The following is a 13,650-nucleotide window of genomic DNA, read 5'->3' as shown; positions in this document are numbered from 1 at the left end:
AAATCAGGAACAGGAAGAGAAAAACTGGCTTTAGTATTCATTTTTATGTCATGTGCCATATTTACATAAAAAATTTTCAAGCTCCAGTGTTTAATCCATTACTATATTTCCCAGTGAAATTGTACCACATGCACATTATTCTGCTATGACACATGCTTTTACAGTTGCTTTGAAACCTTCAAGTAAAAGCTTCTAAAGAAAAAAAGTCATATACAATAAGAAAAGCATAGGTCCTGCTTCTCAAACGTAAGTCCATGTTCTATGTATTTTAATATAAGTTGTCTCAAATAATTTCTTGAATTGCCAAGTACAGCTTAACAGCACTTGCTACCTCGTGAAAATGCTTGCTTTTGCTTAAGCCATTCATTGTGGAGCCTACCCCCTTCTTAATATGCTCCTCATACAAACCTCATCTCTTCTAAGAAATCTTTTCTGATCATGAGTCAGAAATAAACTCTGCCTTATTGTGTCACACATGTCACCTGACCTGTCATTACCTAGACACTCAGACTTGGTATCCTTAAATGTACTCCGCAGAAGATGCCTGACACATGGCAAGGGTGTTAAATTAATACTTGTCTACAAATACTTGCTAAACAAATTAATGAAAATTAGACTTGGAAAAAAGGTAATTTAAGCAGATGGTTAGTAAACACAAAGGTGAAATTAGAACCTGGAAAGAATCACAGAAAAGAGTCCATTTTAATTAAACTATGTAACAGCAATGTAGTTAAAAAGCAAAAAAGAACTTCATTTGTGACAACTTACTTTAAACATTCCAGCACACATGTTCTGATATGCCTGGCTCATTGTGATCTCTCGGCTCAAGGGGCGAACTGTAATTAAAAAGAAAATTACCCACACTCTTTTCCCCCTCCTCTTGCATTACTGCAGGAGAAAATCTAATTTAAAAAAAACTTCCACCTTGTTTACTAAAATTAAAAATTCAAAGTTTGTTCCTACAGGTTAAATTTTATTTTATGGCCCAAATCTACAAATAATAAAATAAAACTGAAAGGCTTTTTAAAAAGCCATATTCCCTAAATCAGTAATACCATAAAATTCTAGTATGAAGTAATTTTAACTTCTTTTGAATTCACCATGCAGACTTAATTTCTGAATTAGGAAACCCACACATATAGTCATTTAAAAACCCACCCAAACTGTTGAAATCCTAATGATATACACAGTAATATTTTGTAACATTTGTAGCACTATCTGTCCCCTTCCACTAGGGATTGAGAGAGCAGTGCCTCTGAAACCTTTCTTTCTCCTCCTGGGCTTTGGGTGTTACACCAAGGCCCTCTGTGATCATCTTTCTGTGCCAATGTAACAGCACAGCTCCAGATCGACTCCCCTCTAAGTGGTCAGCCTTCTGTCAAAAGATCAAGGGTCTTCTGCTGCCTTGCTCCTTGACTTACCCTGCTTGCACACTCCATGTGGCTACTTCTTCTTGTCCTAAGGTCCTCTAACACACACAACAGCAAATAAGTAAAAGAAAAGCAAGGGAAGGCACCAAAGAGGCTTGTGTCACTAACACTGGGACTCAGTTTATACCTTATACTTTCTGAAGAGAAGATGGGCAAGAACTGAGATGTAAGGACTAATTCACCCATAACAAGGCATAGGCAGCTCTCCATCTACTTGCAGAAATTAAAGTGCACTCCAATGTTAATTACTTCTTAAATTTAAAAAGAATCCACGGTACCTTTCTTCTTTTTTTTTGTTTTTTTACTACTCCGGCCTTTCTGCTGCTCTTCCATGATCCTTTCCTCTGCCATCTGAGAGCCATCAGCACGACTTAATGTAGACATTAACCATGCATAAAGGAATTCCGAGAGATACCTTCAAGGGTACCAAATGTTAGTTAGTAGAAGATGTCTACATGAGATAGCTTCATCACCACAGGTATTGGTATTAATAAAGAGAGACTTTTAATACTGCTTTAAAAGTTAAAAAAACAAACCCAGGGGCGCCTGGGTGGCTCAGTTGGTTAAGCGACTGCCTTCGGCTCAGGTCATGATCCTGGAGTCCCCGGGATCGAGTCCCGCATCGGGCTCCCTGCTCGGCAGGGAGTCTGCTTCTCCCTCTGACCCTCTCCACTCTCATGTGCTCGCTCTCTCTCTCTCATTCTCTCTCTCAAATAAATAAATAAAATCTTTAAAAAAAAAAAAAACCCCAGATTATCCAATTAGATAACTGATACATTAGATTTTAAGAGAAATTAGCACTACAAATGATTAACTTTTCCTTTCTTGTAGCCTTATATTGCTGGACAATGCTGAAAAATGCTTAATTCCTACAACGATAAGCATTTTACAATTTTTCAAAAGACTTCTTGATAATTACATTTATATATGTAAATCAAATGAATGCACATTAAACTTTTTTATTATATAAGGACACATTTCACCTTAGCCTATTAAGAAAATATTTTATTTTCCCATTAACTGCAAGAGAATGCAAATACAGAAAAAAAAATGTAAAATTGTAGGCATTATACCAAAGCATTCTAAAAAATTAAGAACATTCAGGCTTATAATTTACTTGAGTTTATTCAATAAATGAAACGTGAAACAGATTATTCCACCCGATACTAACTTTTCAGAAGCTTAACCAACATTACATTCTCCTATGCCCAGAAAAAGTGGTTCAAATCTAGGATATGAATATATACAGTTTATAATATAACCTATAATAAATAAAATTAAGGACCACTATTACATTAAGCTAAAATCAAAGATTAGAAATTTTATTATGGGGACACCTGGGTGGCTCAGTTGTTAAGCATCTGCCTTCAGCTCAGGTCATGATCCCAGGGTTCTGGGATCTAGCCCCACATCGGGCTCCCTGCTCAGTGGAGAGTCTGCTTCTCCCTCTCCCACTCCCCCTGCTTGTGTTCCTGCTCTCACTGTGTCTCTCTCTGTCAAATAAATAAATAAAATGAGCATATAATGCCTATTTCCAAAATTCTCCAACAAATTGTAAGGTAGGTTTACAGTATTAAAACACTGACCTTCCCACCAAAAAAAAAAAGAAAAAGAGAGAAAGAAAATTTAAAGCAAAACAGTAACTAGTCAAAAGATACACCTGAGGATAAACATCGTTCCTTTTTGTTGTAGCAAAACAAAAGCCCCACAGTCAATAAATCAAAACTGTACTGGCAAAAAAACAAAAAACCCCTCCAAAACCACCTGGAATGGCTTAGGTGATGTGTTTTAAAGCTAAACTGAGCACTATGCAGAATTCCTGGCAACTACGACAAACTGGGAAATATATTTTTATTTCATTAAAAAAAAAAAAAAGGCAAATAGTTCACAGGAAGAGAAAATAATTTCTGACAATGAATATAAGAAAAGCATTTAGAATGAATTTTTCCCTCCTATTACACTACAAAATCTGACGGTCTATATCTTAACTTAATGAGAGGATTTCTACAGGGAATTAATGCTGCCTTCTATCTTCCAAATATCAAACACAAGGATAGATGAGTGAAGGATATAGTTGGCACAAGTCAGGCTTTTCTTGTCAAATATCAGATATCTCAGTGAGCTTTTATTAAATGCATTATCAAAATTAATACACAATTATATCTAAGGAGAATTAGAGTACAGTATTCTAGACCAGTGGTTCTCAAACTGTGATCTCTGAAACAGCAGCAATATCACCAGAACTAGTTAGAAATGCAGATGACTGGGTCCTATCCCAGACCTACTACACCAGGAACTCAAGGGACCATGCCTAGCAAGTCACCATGATGCACTCTAAAGTTTAAGAATGTTTCTACTGTTCATTTTTGAAGGGCCCACATGCTTTAGGAATGATTATATTCATGAACAATAACAACAACAAGCTTGTGAAAATGCTGGAGGCCAATCTATAATTTTGAAATTGAAAAGCAGTTAAAACTAACATGAAAGTAGACCACAAGGATATTTATAGGCAAAAACTAAAATTTCTTTCGTTAAAATGTAATGAATCTGCTCAAATATGCAGATACATTTCTAATAGAGTGTTTAGGTGATTATCATTCATTTGCTGAATTAAGAGCCCAATTCTTTGTGCCAAAAAGCATATAAAAATTTTATTTTGAGGAATCAAGAGCACAAAGGCTTCCCATTAGCTGCCTGAAACCTCAGAGACAGAACTTGAGCATGTTCCCCTACAAAATGTCTGGTTTGAATACTGTGTCTACTATGAGTTAATAACAAAACGCATGCCAAATAGCTATATCAACGCCTGTTGGTAAGACTTGTTACCTACATAAATATTAGAGAGTATACCAAATATTATTCTCATATTACTTTAGTTCATGTTCAAATTCAAGTTTCATAGTCAAAAGAGTTATGTTAGGAGCCCTAGCAGCCATGATAACAAAACCATGTCAGTGTGGAAGAGAATTACTTTCCTTCCTTCATAGTGGCGACTCCAAGGAATATACAGTATCTTAATTTACTATGTTAAATAATTCAAGTATGAGTTAAAAAGATGAACCATATTAAGATCTTATATACTAAACTTAGCTGTTTGTCATGAGCAACACTGGTTATTCTTATTTTAATAAATTACTACATCCTTGGCCAGACTAAGAAAAAGATATATTGGCTCTTAATTTATTTTGTTTCTGTGGCAGCTTTCCCATGCGTAAAGTATTTCCAAGCATCCTCTTACTAGGTTTCTTCATCTCATCTTCAAGTGAAAGTGAAGAACTACTGGCTGAGGATGGTGATCTCTTATCAGCTCCTTCCAAGCTCCTGAGATAAATCCCCAGGGCGGCAGTTTCCAACAGTTATGTTCCCAATGATAATTTTAGCCACAATTTCTTCTCTGAGCAAAGATCTGGTTCAGATTTTGAACTTTAATTCAGTTAAGTACATTCCACAGCTAGCAGTTAGCGCCACTGAAGTCAGGACTAAATGTGTGTTAATTTTTCTCTCTAGAAACAGACAAAAGCTCTTCAATTAATCCATTTACTTCAGAGCCACTTTTATTAATTTTTAAATAAATATTCAATGGCTGGAAAAAACATATTTGTATGATGTTATAGCACTTAAAGATGTTCAAAACGATCTGGCTCTAATTTTTAATAGATATTTTTCAATTGTCCCACAACTAAAATTAAAATACATTAAATGAAAAAGTACCCTGAAATTATATTCTCTTCTACAGATGCTCTCTCAGATCTTATCTACTCTACCCACCACCAATTTTAACTCATGTTATTCTCTTACCAATATATGTAGTAGTACTCGTGCATGCTGTAGAGCTCCAATTCAAAGCCACTCAGAAGATACTGGATCATAATTCGAAGGTTATGATAAAGGACCCAGGTACCTAAACAGGCCAAATGTTGCCTTTGGGGTTCCTGTTTCAACAGCATAGTGTGAAGGGCTGCATCAACCTTCTCTGCCTATCAGAATAAAATGTCGAAACATTGACTTTCTTTTCAAGGTAATGAGAGAATTAAAAAAAAAAAAAAAAACAAACAGCTAAAATAGCATTTAATCAGAAAATGTAAAACTTGTCACGTAAAGAACTCATACTTTCAAAACATTTTTGGTTAGATTTAAACTTCTCATTTCACAGTGGGTAACGTTTACATAAACAAAAATACAAAATACTGACTTTAGGTCTTTAGTTATGTTATCAATTAATATTGCGGCTTACAAATTAAAATTTTTATTAGAATGTGAATTTGTTATAAAACTATAGTTCTACATATATTTTATAATTTATTCTGATTATCAATTATATATATATTATCTCAGTTTGGATTATTCTCTTTTTGTAAACTCTTTGATACATAAAACTGTTACACTGAAGTTAAAAATAAATTCTTCACATTGAAAAATTAAATAGTCAAAATACCATTCCAAAGAATTATTTTTTAAAAATCAGATCAAGGTATGAGTATCTTAATTTTAGAAGGGAGGGTAACTTGTTGGCTCTTACCTCATCCTGCAAGGTAGCAAATTCCTCAAGAATATGACCGAGCTTATCTCTCTGTCGAGCCCTATTATGTCCATGGATCTGAATAAGACTACAGAAGGGCTGTAATACACATACAGTTTGTTAACTGTCAATGTAAAACTACTTGACACTAAATAAAATTAACATTCCAAGTTTTCAAAATTGAGTTTAAGGGGGGGAAAAAAACTGGATGTAAGAATCAGGACTGTGCATATTTCTTACACAGGCATTTCTTTTTAAGGAAACTCAACATGAGAATTTATTAAAAGCCAGAAGAAAGTGGCTGTTAATGAAACTTGTTTTCATACGGCAAAAAAATCTTACTTTGATCTTTAGTTATCTTCCCACAGTTTCAAGAGAACGGTTTCTTTTCTGCTTATTTCACACTATAAGCCAATGTTCAAGGGTGACATTTCTGTGCTGCTTTAAACACACCAGAACAATTACAAGGCTTGAATAATGGCTAATACAGTTGAACCCTGAATAACACAAGGGTTAGGGGCACTTATACCCCATACAGTCAAAAATCCATGTACAACTTTTGACTCTCCAAAAACTTAACTACTAATAGCCTACTGTTGACTGGAAGCCTTACTGAGAACATACACAGTCTGTTAACTCCTATCTTGTATATGTATTATATACTGTATTCTTACAATAAAGTAAGCTAGAGGAAAGAAAATGTTATTAAGAAAATCTTAAGAAAGACAAAATGCATTTATAGTACTGTTACTATATTGAAAATCTGTGTGTAAATGGACCTGTACAGTTCAAACCCATGTTGTTCAAGGGTCAGTTGTTATCTAGAAACCCTAAGGTTCTTCTATTCCTATTCTACATCATAAAATATTGTAATACTTCACTAATCAGACAGTACTACTGAATGATAGTATGCTCTGATTTAAGAAATATGAATTAGAAGGTATAATTTTAAATTTGCACAGTTTGACAGATATTATCTTACTTGATCAACAGCTAGCCTCTAAGAAGTACAGGGGCAGTATTAACACCTCACTTTTTAAAGACTGGGAAGTGTATAGAAAAGTAAAGTGATCTGCATGATAATGATAAAAATGAAATCTGGCCTTTTAGTTCTGCTCCTTTCACCATCCCACGCTGGCTTCCTATATATATGTATATTTATATTTCAGTAACTGGAATTAGGTCCCCCAAAACTGACTGCTTCAGTTCTCCAAGAGAAATGTTTATATAATTAAGAATGATTTATGATTAATTTAATCCACTACAAGATTTGTATTTTTTCCTAATTACCTGAGATTTGAAAAAAATTTGTGATGTTATCTACATTAATAATTTTAATTTTACTATAATCCTGTTCATTCAAATAGTACAAAGAGAAGGTATCTGGGGCTGTTACAAACATTCCTTGTTTATAAGGTCAAAAGTAATTTTTGTGCCCATTTACAAAAAATGTGTACAACTTATCCTGTTTCTGTGGTCCCTGGGGGTTACAGTGAAGACATCAAAGGTGCCTCAGTAGCTAACAACCTGCCAGGAAGACTTGAGGTTAGAAAGCTATCTACCTGAGTGTAAGAGGAGACAGAAATTTTTTATTTATTCAATGAAAATGAATAAGAAATGTTAGATGAAAAAAAATAACACAAATTAATGCTACTGAAAGAATTACACCCCACAATTTTTAAAATATCCATCACAATGATCCAAATTGTAGTTCTTACCCGAACACAGTGAGTAACAAAGGAGTCAATACAGTCCTTAGCCTGGTGGTTATTATATAGGCAGCACCTGTAAGATCATACTCATTAAAATCAAACTATTTGGCCTACAAAAAGCAGCAGTGATTACTATAGGTGCTACCACAAAGAAGGTGGGAAAAAGAGAAAATGGAATCAAATACATTACCAAATTAAAAAACTAGCATTAGATTAAGAAATATTACTGTGTTATTCACATAAATGTACACTATTTCCAATTCTTTCAGTTCTATAATTGGAGAGAGTTGGATCTAACAAGATCAAATTAACATGAGAAGAAAAATTCCAAAATGCCACCTTTTCATGACCCTACTGCAATGTTATTTATTTTTCTACAACTGACACTCTCATGGACTGTGTAATCGTAATTACAAAGAAAATACTGTACAGAATCCTAATTTTTAAGATGTACCCACATTTCCAACCACTGGCCAAAATCATCACCTATACATTTCTGCTACCTCATCATCTATCCTCATGAAGTGGTTTCCTTGTGGTGTTCCTTATCCCAGTTAATAGCATCACTTCTTGACTAAAGCCCTCCTGAGCACAGTCTGGGAGGATCTGCTACCTGTCTAGCCCTGGAGGAACTACAGGGGCTGGATAGATGGGAAGATTGTTTTTTTCTGAGGTGGGAGGTCAGTAGTCCTTTGCACCTAAGAAGATGGGAAAAAGCAAAGACTTTCCCCTGGCACACGGCAGGAGCAGACAATGTACTACTCCTCAGTGTTTGCCATAATTGAACAATCTGACCAGAGCCTCAAAGATAAACAGAGCCATAATCATGCAATGGAAAATGATAGTGCCTGCAGCAGCCAAGTGAAAAGAAAAGGTGGAATGCCTGGAATAGGTGGTGGCAAGAGAAAAGGTGATTAAAATAAAACTCTTAAAAAAAAAAAAAAAGACTTTCTGGATCCAAAAATTAGGCTTTTCAAATTTAAAAATTCAATAGAAGACAGACACTCACTAAAGCCTTGAAGGTCAAGAGGAGAACTTTCTCACATCATGGCAAAAAATAACAAAAGAGAGAAATATATGTAAATATAAATAAAAGATAAATATGGAGAAGAGATGTAAAGACAGTATATGAGGGGCTCTAAGAAAAAAACATGAAGGTGAAGCAATAATTACATAAAAAATAATAAAGGATAATTATTGATTGGAAGACTTGAGGCTTTAATGACTGAGTTTCTGACATGATTAGCTGAAAATCACACATGTACATTCTGGTAAAACCCTTAAACTCAAAAAAGAAAAAGAAAAAAAGAAAAGAAACTTTACAATCTTCCAGAAGAAAGTGTCAAATCACTTACGAAGGAAAAAAAATAATCAGATCAGGATTACATTTATCTGTAACACTGGAATTTTAAAAACAGTGGAGTAACAGGCATGCCTGGGTGGCTCAGTCGGCTAAGCATCCGACTCTAGGTTTCAGCTCAGGTCATGATCTCAGGGTTGTGGGATCAAGCCCAGCAGGCTCCATGCTCAGAAGTCTACTTGAAATTCTTTCCCTCTTCCTTTGCCCCTCCCCACACTCTCCATCTCTCCCTCTCTCAAATAAATAAAATCTTTAAAAAAACCAGTGGAATAACATTTACAGATTATCATGCAATGAACTTTGTTATATATACAGTCAATTCTTGATACTCATGATAGTTCTGTTCTTTAAAGTTGCGGTGGACACTGAATTAGACGATACAGAAACACTGCTGCTAGGGTAAAATACAGGGTTAGGTTCCTGCCAGCCTCTGGTGATGCCATTTTCATCAACTGATCACTATATAACTTGTATTTTAAGATGCCTTATGTAATGCACACTGCTGATTCATTAGCAACCTCAGGCCTGAGTGAAGCTTATCTAACACACATACTCTCTCTGAAAGGCACGCTACAGCCTTCTTGTGCTGAGGAATACTAGACAGCACATCATTACACATGGAGGCTATTTGAAACTATGAAATCACCATAAAAAGGACAGAAATGTGAAGACCGTGGTATCTAATGGAGCTGTTTACAGAGTTGCCTTGTTCAACACTGGGTGACTCATTATTTTGCTGCTCTGCATATGTCCGCAAATTCAGCGAGAGTGGAGCAAATACCGATTTGAGGGTTACAAATACATTTTAGCAAGTAAGCAAGATTTGCAAATATGGAATCCTCAAACAATGTAGGCTGAACTGTAATTAAACCTAAATGGCTAATAATAAAAGTGCTGAAGGACGACTGTTAAACAGAAAAGGAAAAAAAGCAAATTAGACATAGACACTATTTCACATACATTAGATTGTCAAAAATTCTGAAGTCTGATAATGACGAAGTCCAAAGTCTGGGAAAACTAGAATTCTTATACACTGTTTTCTGGCATACAAATTGGTTTAATTATTTCAGAAAGCAACTCGGCAAAACTAGTAAAGTTGAAGATGCACATATTCTATGATCAGCAATTAATTTCAATTTTTGTGGGTTTTTTTAAAGATTTTATTTATTTATTTGAGAGAGAGATAGCGAGGGAGAGGAGCACTAGCAGGGAGGAGAGGCAGAAGCAGGCTCCCTGCTTAGCAGGGAGCCCCATGTGGGGCTTGATCCCAGGACCCTGAGATCATGACCTGAGCTGAAGGCAGCTGCTTAACCGACTGAGCCACCCAGGCACCCCCTAATTTCAGTTCTAAGTATATACAGCCTATGTGCAGAAGGAGACATATTCAAAAAAGTTCACCCCAGTATTTTTTTTTTTTTTGAGAGAGAGAGCTCACAAGCTGGGGGTTGGGGGAGAGGAGGAGAGAGAGAGAGAGAGAATCCCAAGCAGGCTCCACACTCAGCAAGGAGTCTGACACAGGACTCAATCCCATGACCCCGAGATCATGACCTGAGCCAAAATCAAGAGTCATACACCCAACCAACTGAGCCATCCAGGTGCCCCCAGCACTGTTTTTCAACAGCAATAAATTAGAAACAACTTAAATGTCCGATTGTAGAGAAACAACAAAAACAAACTATGTTCAAAGGGTGGATTTTAATGAATGAAGTAAGTCTGCGTGGATCAAACTGGATGATTTCAAAACCCTAACGCTGAATGAAAAAAATCATGTTGCAAAAGGATGTATACAGTGTGACATTTATGTGAAGTCTTAAAATATATAAAATAAATGGATGTATCACTTCCAGATACACATATTTGGGTGAAGCATACAAGTATTCATAAGAGTGAGACACAAACTGTAGTGCAATGGTCACTCTAGGACCAGAGTGGGAGTAAAGGATGGGGTGGGGGAGGATTTGAAATTGCAAGCAGTAGTTCTCAAGATGTGGCCCAGCTTCCCCTGGTCGGGGTGGTGACCCTGGGATGCTTTCCAGGGGAATACAAGGTCAAAACTATTCTCACAATAATATTAAAATGTTATTTGCCTTTTGCACTCATTCTCTCACAAGTGTATAGCGGTTGTTCCCAGAATACGTGGCATGCAATGTTACAACAAACTGAAAGCAGAAGCAGGTCAAAATAATCCAGTTATCTTCTATTAAGACAGAAAAGAGATTTGCAAAAATGTAAAACTGCCACTTTGATCACTAATTTTTCTTAAAAAGTTATTTTCCATAAAAATGTTATTTAATGTAATGGGTCTCTTATTTTTAAAAAATAAATATTTTTAAAGTATTGCTTTAATTTCTAAAACAGTAGGTAGCAATATATATGACCTATATAAACAAAAGCTATTTGAGTCTTTAGTAACTTTTAAGAATGTAAAGATGTCCCAAGACAAAAAAAGCTTGAGAACTGCTGATTTAGAGGTTATCTCTCCTAAATTAATTCGTTTAAATCAGCTGCTCCTTGATACTCAAGCTCAGCCCTACTCTGGGACCTTACAGATGTTGCTGCCAGGAAATTCTGCACAGCTCACTCCCTCAGTTCACTCGCATGTATCACCACTTGCAATAGGCCTTCCACAACTATCACGCCTAAGAGAACCATCTATCCTTTTATCTTTCTACCAAGCACTTATCATGACCTCACATTATGTATTTATCTACTGTTCAGTCTCTCCCAGTGGACTGGAAGTTGAAGATGCACATTATTCTATGATCAGCAATTAATTTCAATTTTTGTTTTTTTGTTTTTTAAGATTTTATTTATTTATTTGAGAAAGAGATAGCGAGAAAGAGAGCACTAGCAAGGAGGAGAGGCAAAAGGTATGTTCTTCTTTTCCCTAGAACCCAGAAAGGTGCCTGGCAATAGCAGGTACTAACTTACTATATTTATTACAAAAGGGAACTGATAAAATTTATTAATTCATATAAGTATACATTAAGTATTTATCAAGTTTTATCAATTCTCCAAAAGGGGAATTTATAAAAACCAAGTAAAAATGTTGCTTAAAATGGATGGTAGTATAGGTAGCTGTCACAGTTTATACATGAGTCTTTGATATATTTAATTATAAATTTTAAAATAACTTTTGTCTCCATTTGCAGGTAATATATGTAGAAAACCTAAAGATTCCATAAAAAAAAAAACAACTTAGAACTAATAAATTTAGTAAAGTTGCAGGGTACAAAAATCAATATACAAAAATCTGTTGCATTTCTATACACTAACAATAAACTATCAGAGAAATTAAGAAAACAATACCATTTATAATAGCACCAAAAAGAATAAAATATTTAGGAATAAATTTAATGAAGGAGGTGAAAGATCTATACATTAAAAACTGTAAGATACTGATTACAGAAACTGAAGACACCAATAAATGGAAAGGTATTCTGTGCTTATGGGTTGGAAGAATATTGTTAAAATGTCCGTATTACCCAAACTGATCTAGAGAATCAATGCAATCCTCATCGAAATTCACAGATACAGAGAAAACAATCCTAAAATTTATATGGAACCACAAACACTCTGAATACCCAAAGAACAAAAAAGCTAGAGGTATCACAGTCCCTGATTTCAAACTACACTACAAAAGCTACAGTAATCAAAACAGAATGATACTGGCATAAAAACAGACACATAGATCAATAAAACAGAACAGAGAGCCAAGGGAAAAAAAGCACGCATATATGGTCAATTTTTGACAAAGCAGCCAAGAATACACAATGGGGAAAAGACAGTTTCTTCAATAAATAATATTGGGAATGCTGGACAGCCACATGTAAAACAATGACACTGGACCCTTATCTTACACCATATACAAAAACTAACTCAAATGCATTGAAGAACATAAAAACACTTTTGTATGTAAGACCTGAAACTGTGTATTAGAAGAAAGCATAGGGGATAAGCTCCTTCATATTGATGCTGGCAATGATTTTTTGGTTTTGCACCAAAAGCAAAGGCAATAAAAGCAAAAATAAACAGTGGGATTACATCAGAGGGAAAAGCTCCTGCTCAGCAAACAATCAACAAAATGAAAAGGCAACCTACAGAATGGGAAAAAATATTTGCAAACCACACATCCAACAAAGGGTTAACCAGGGAAGAGCCAAGAAAATTCTGAAAAAGAATGCTACCAGACGACATGTCTTAATGGATATCACTACTAAAGACAAAGCTACAATAATAAGTATCATCACTGGAACTGAAATAACTCCTAATACATAAAGGATTTTCAAGTAAAATAAAGACGGTCTTTTAATCTAGTGGGATTATACTGTAGGTGATGCTCACCCAACCAGCTATCTACCTAGAAGGAAATCAAGTTGAACTTCTATCTTCATACCATTTAGAGGAGAAGAATTCATATTTAAAATCTTAAATGTACAAGAATAAAATAAAGATCTTTGGGAAAAGATTTAAGTGCCTAACGGTACAACCTGTGTACTGGGGAGATTCACCTCAAACAAGAAACCTACAAGTTATATAGGACAAAATAAGTAGAAAAAGCTACCTTATAGAAAGCAAAATTTTGATGCAAAAGAAAGCTTAAGGAAAAAAAACTGCAATGCCTAT

At 35.1% G+C, this 13,650-nt stretch overlaps 1 protein-coding gene across 5 annotated transcripts in view; it reads right to left on the bottom strand.

Moving 5' to 3' along the window:
* The window catches only part of NAA35 (N-alpha-acetyltransferase 35, NatC auxiliary subunit), a 94,755-nt gene that overhangs the window by 5,077 nt on the left and 76,028 nt on the right, over nucleotides 1–13,650 (bottom strand). For 4 of the 5 annotated variants that reach the window (XM_045882332.3, XM_045882330.3, XM_045882328.3 and 1 more), the window contains exons 15-19: nucleotides 7,671–7,737; nucleotides 5,953–6,051; nucleotides 5,232–5,410; nucleotides 1,709–1,845; nucleotides 769–836 (exon numbers count right to left, since the gene is read on the bottom strand). In XM_045882332.3, the coding sequence (XP_045738288.1) occupies nucleotides 769–836; nucleotides 1,709–1,845; nucleotides 5,232–5,410; nucleotides 5,953–6,051; nucleotides 7,671–7,737 (550 nt within the window). The remainder of the gene's footprint in view (nucleotides 1–768; nucleotides 837–1,708; nucleotides 1,846–5,231; nucleotides 5,411–5,952; nucleotides 6,052–7,670; nucleotides 7,738–13,650) is intronic. The other variant, XM_064579419.1, reaches the window with a different exon arrangement.

Source organism: Mirounga angustirostris, unplaced genomic scaffold (genome assembly GCF_029215605.1).
Source record: "Mirounga angustirostris isolate CCGP_5_RB_7025 unplaced genomic scaffold, mMirAng1.0.hap1 SCAF_15, whole genome shotgun sequence".
In the NCBI taxonomy this organism is placed as follows: Eukaryota; Metazoa; Chordata; class Mammalia; order Carnivora; family Phocidae; genus Mirounga; species Mirounga angustirostris.
Note: the sequence above shows the minus strand (reverse complement) of the source record. Positions and strands in the feature narration are given on the sequence as shown.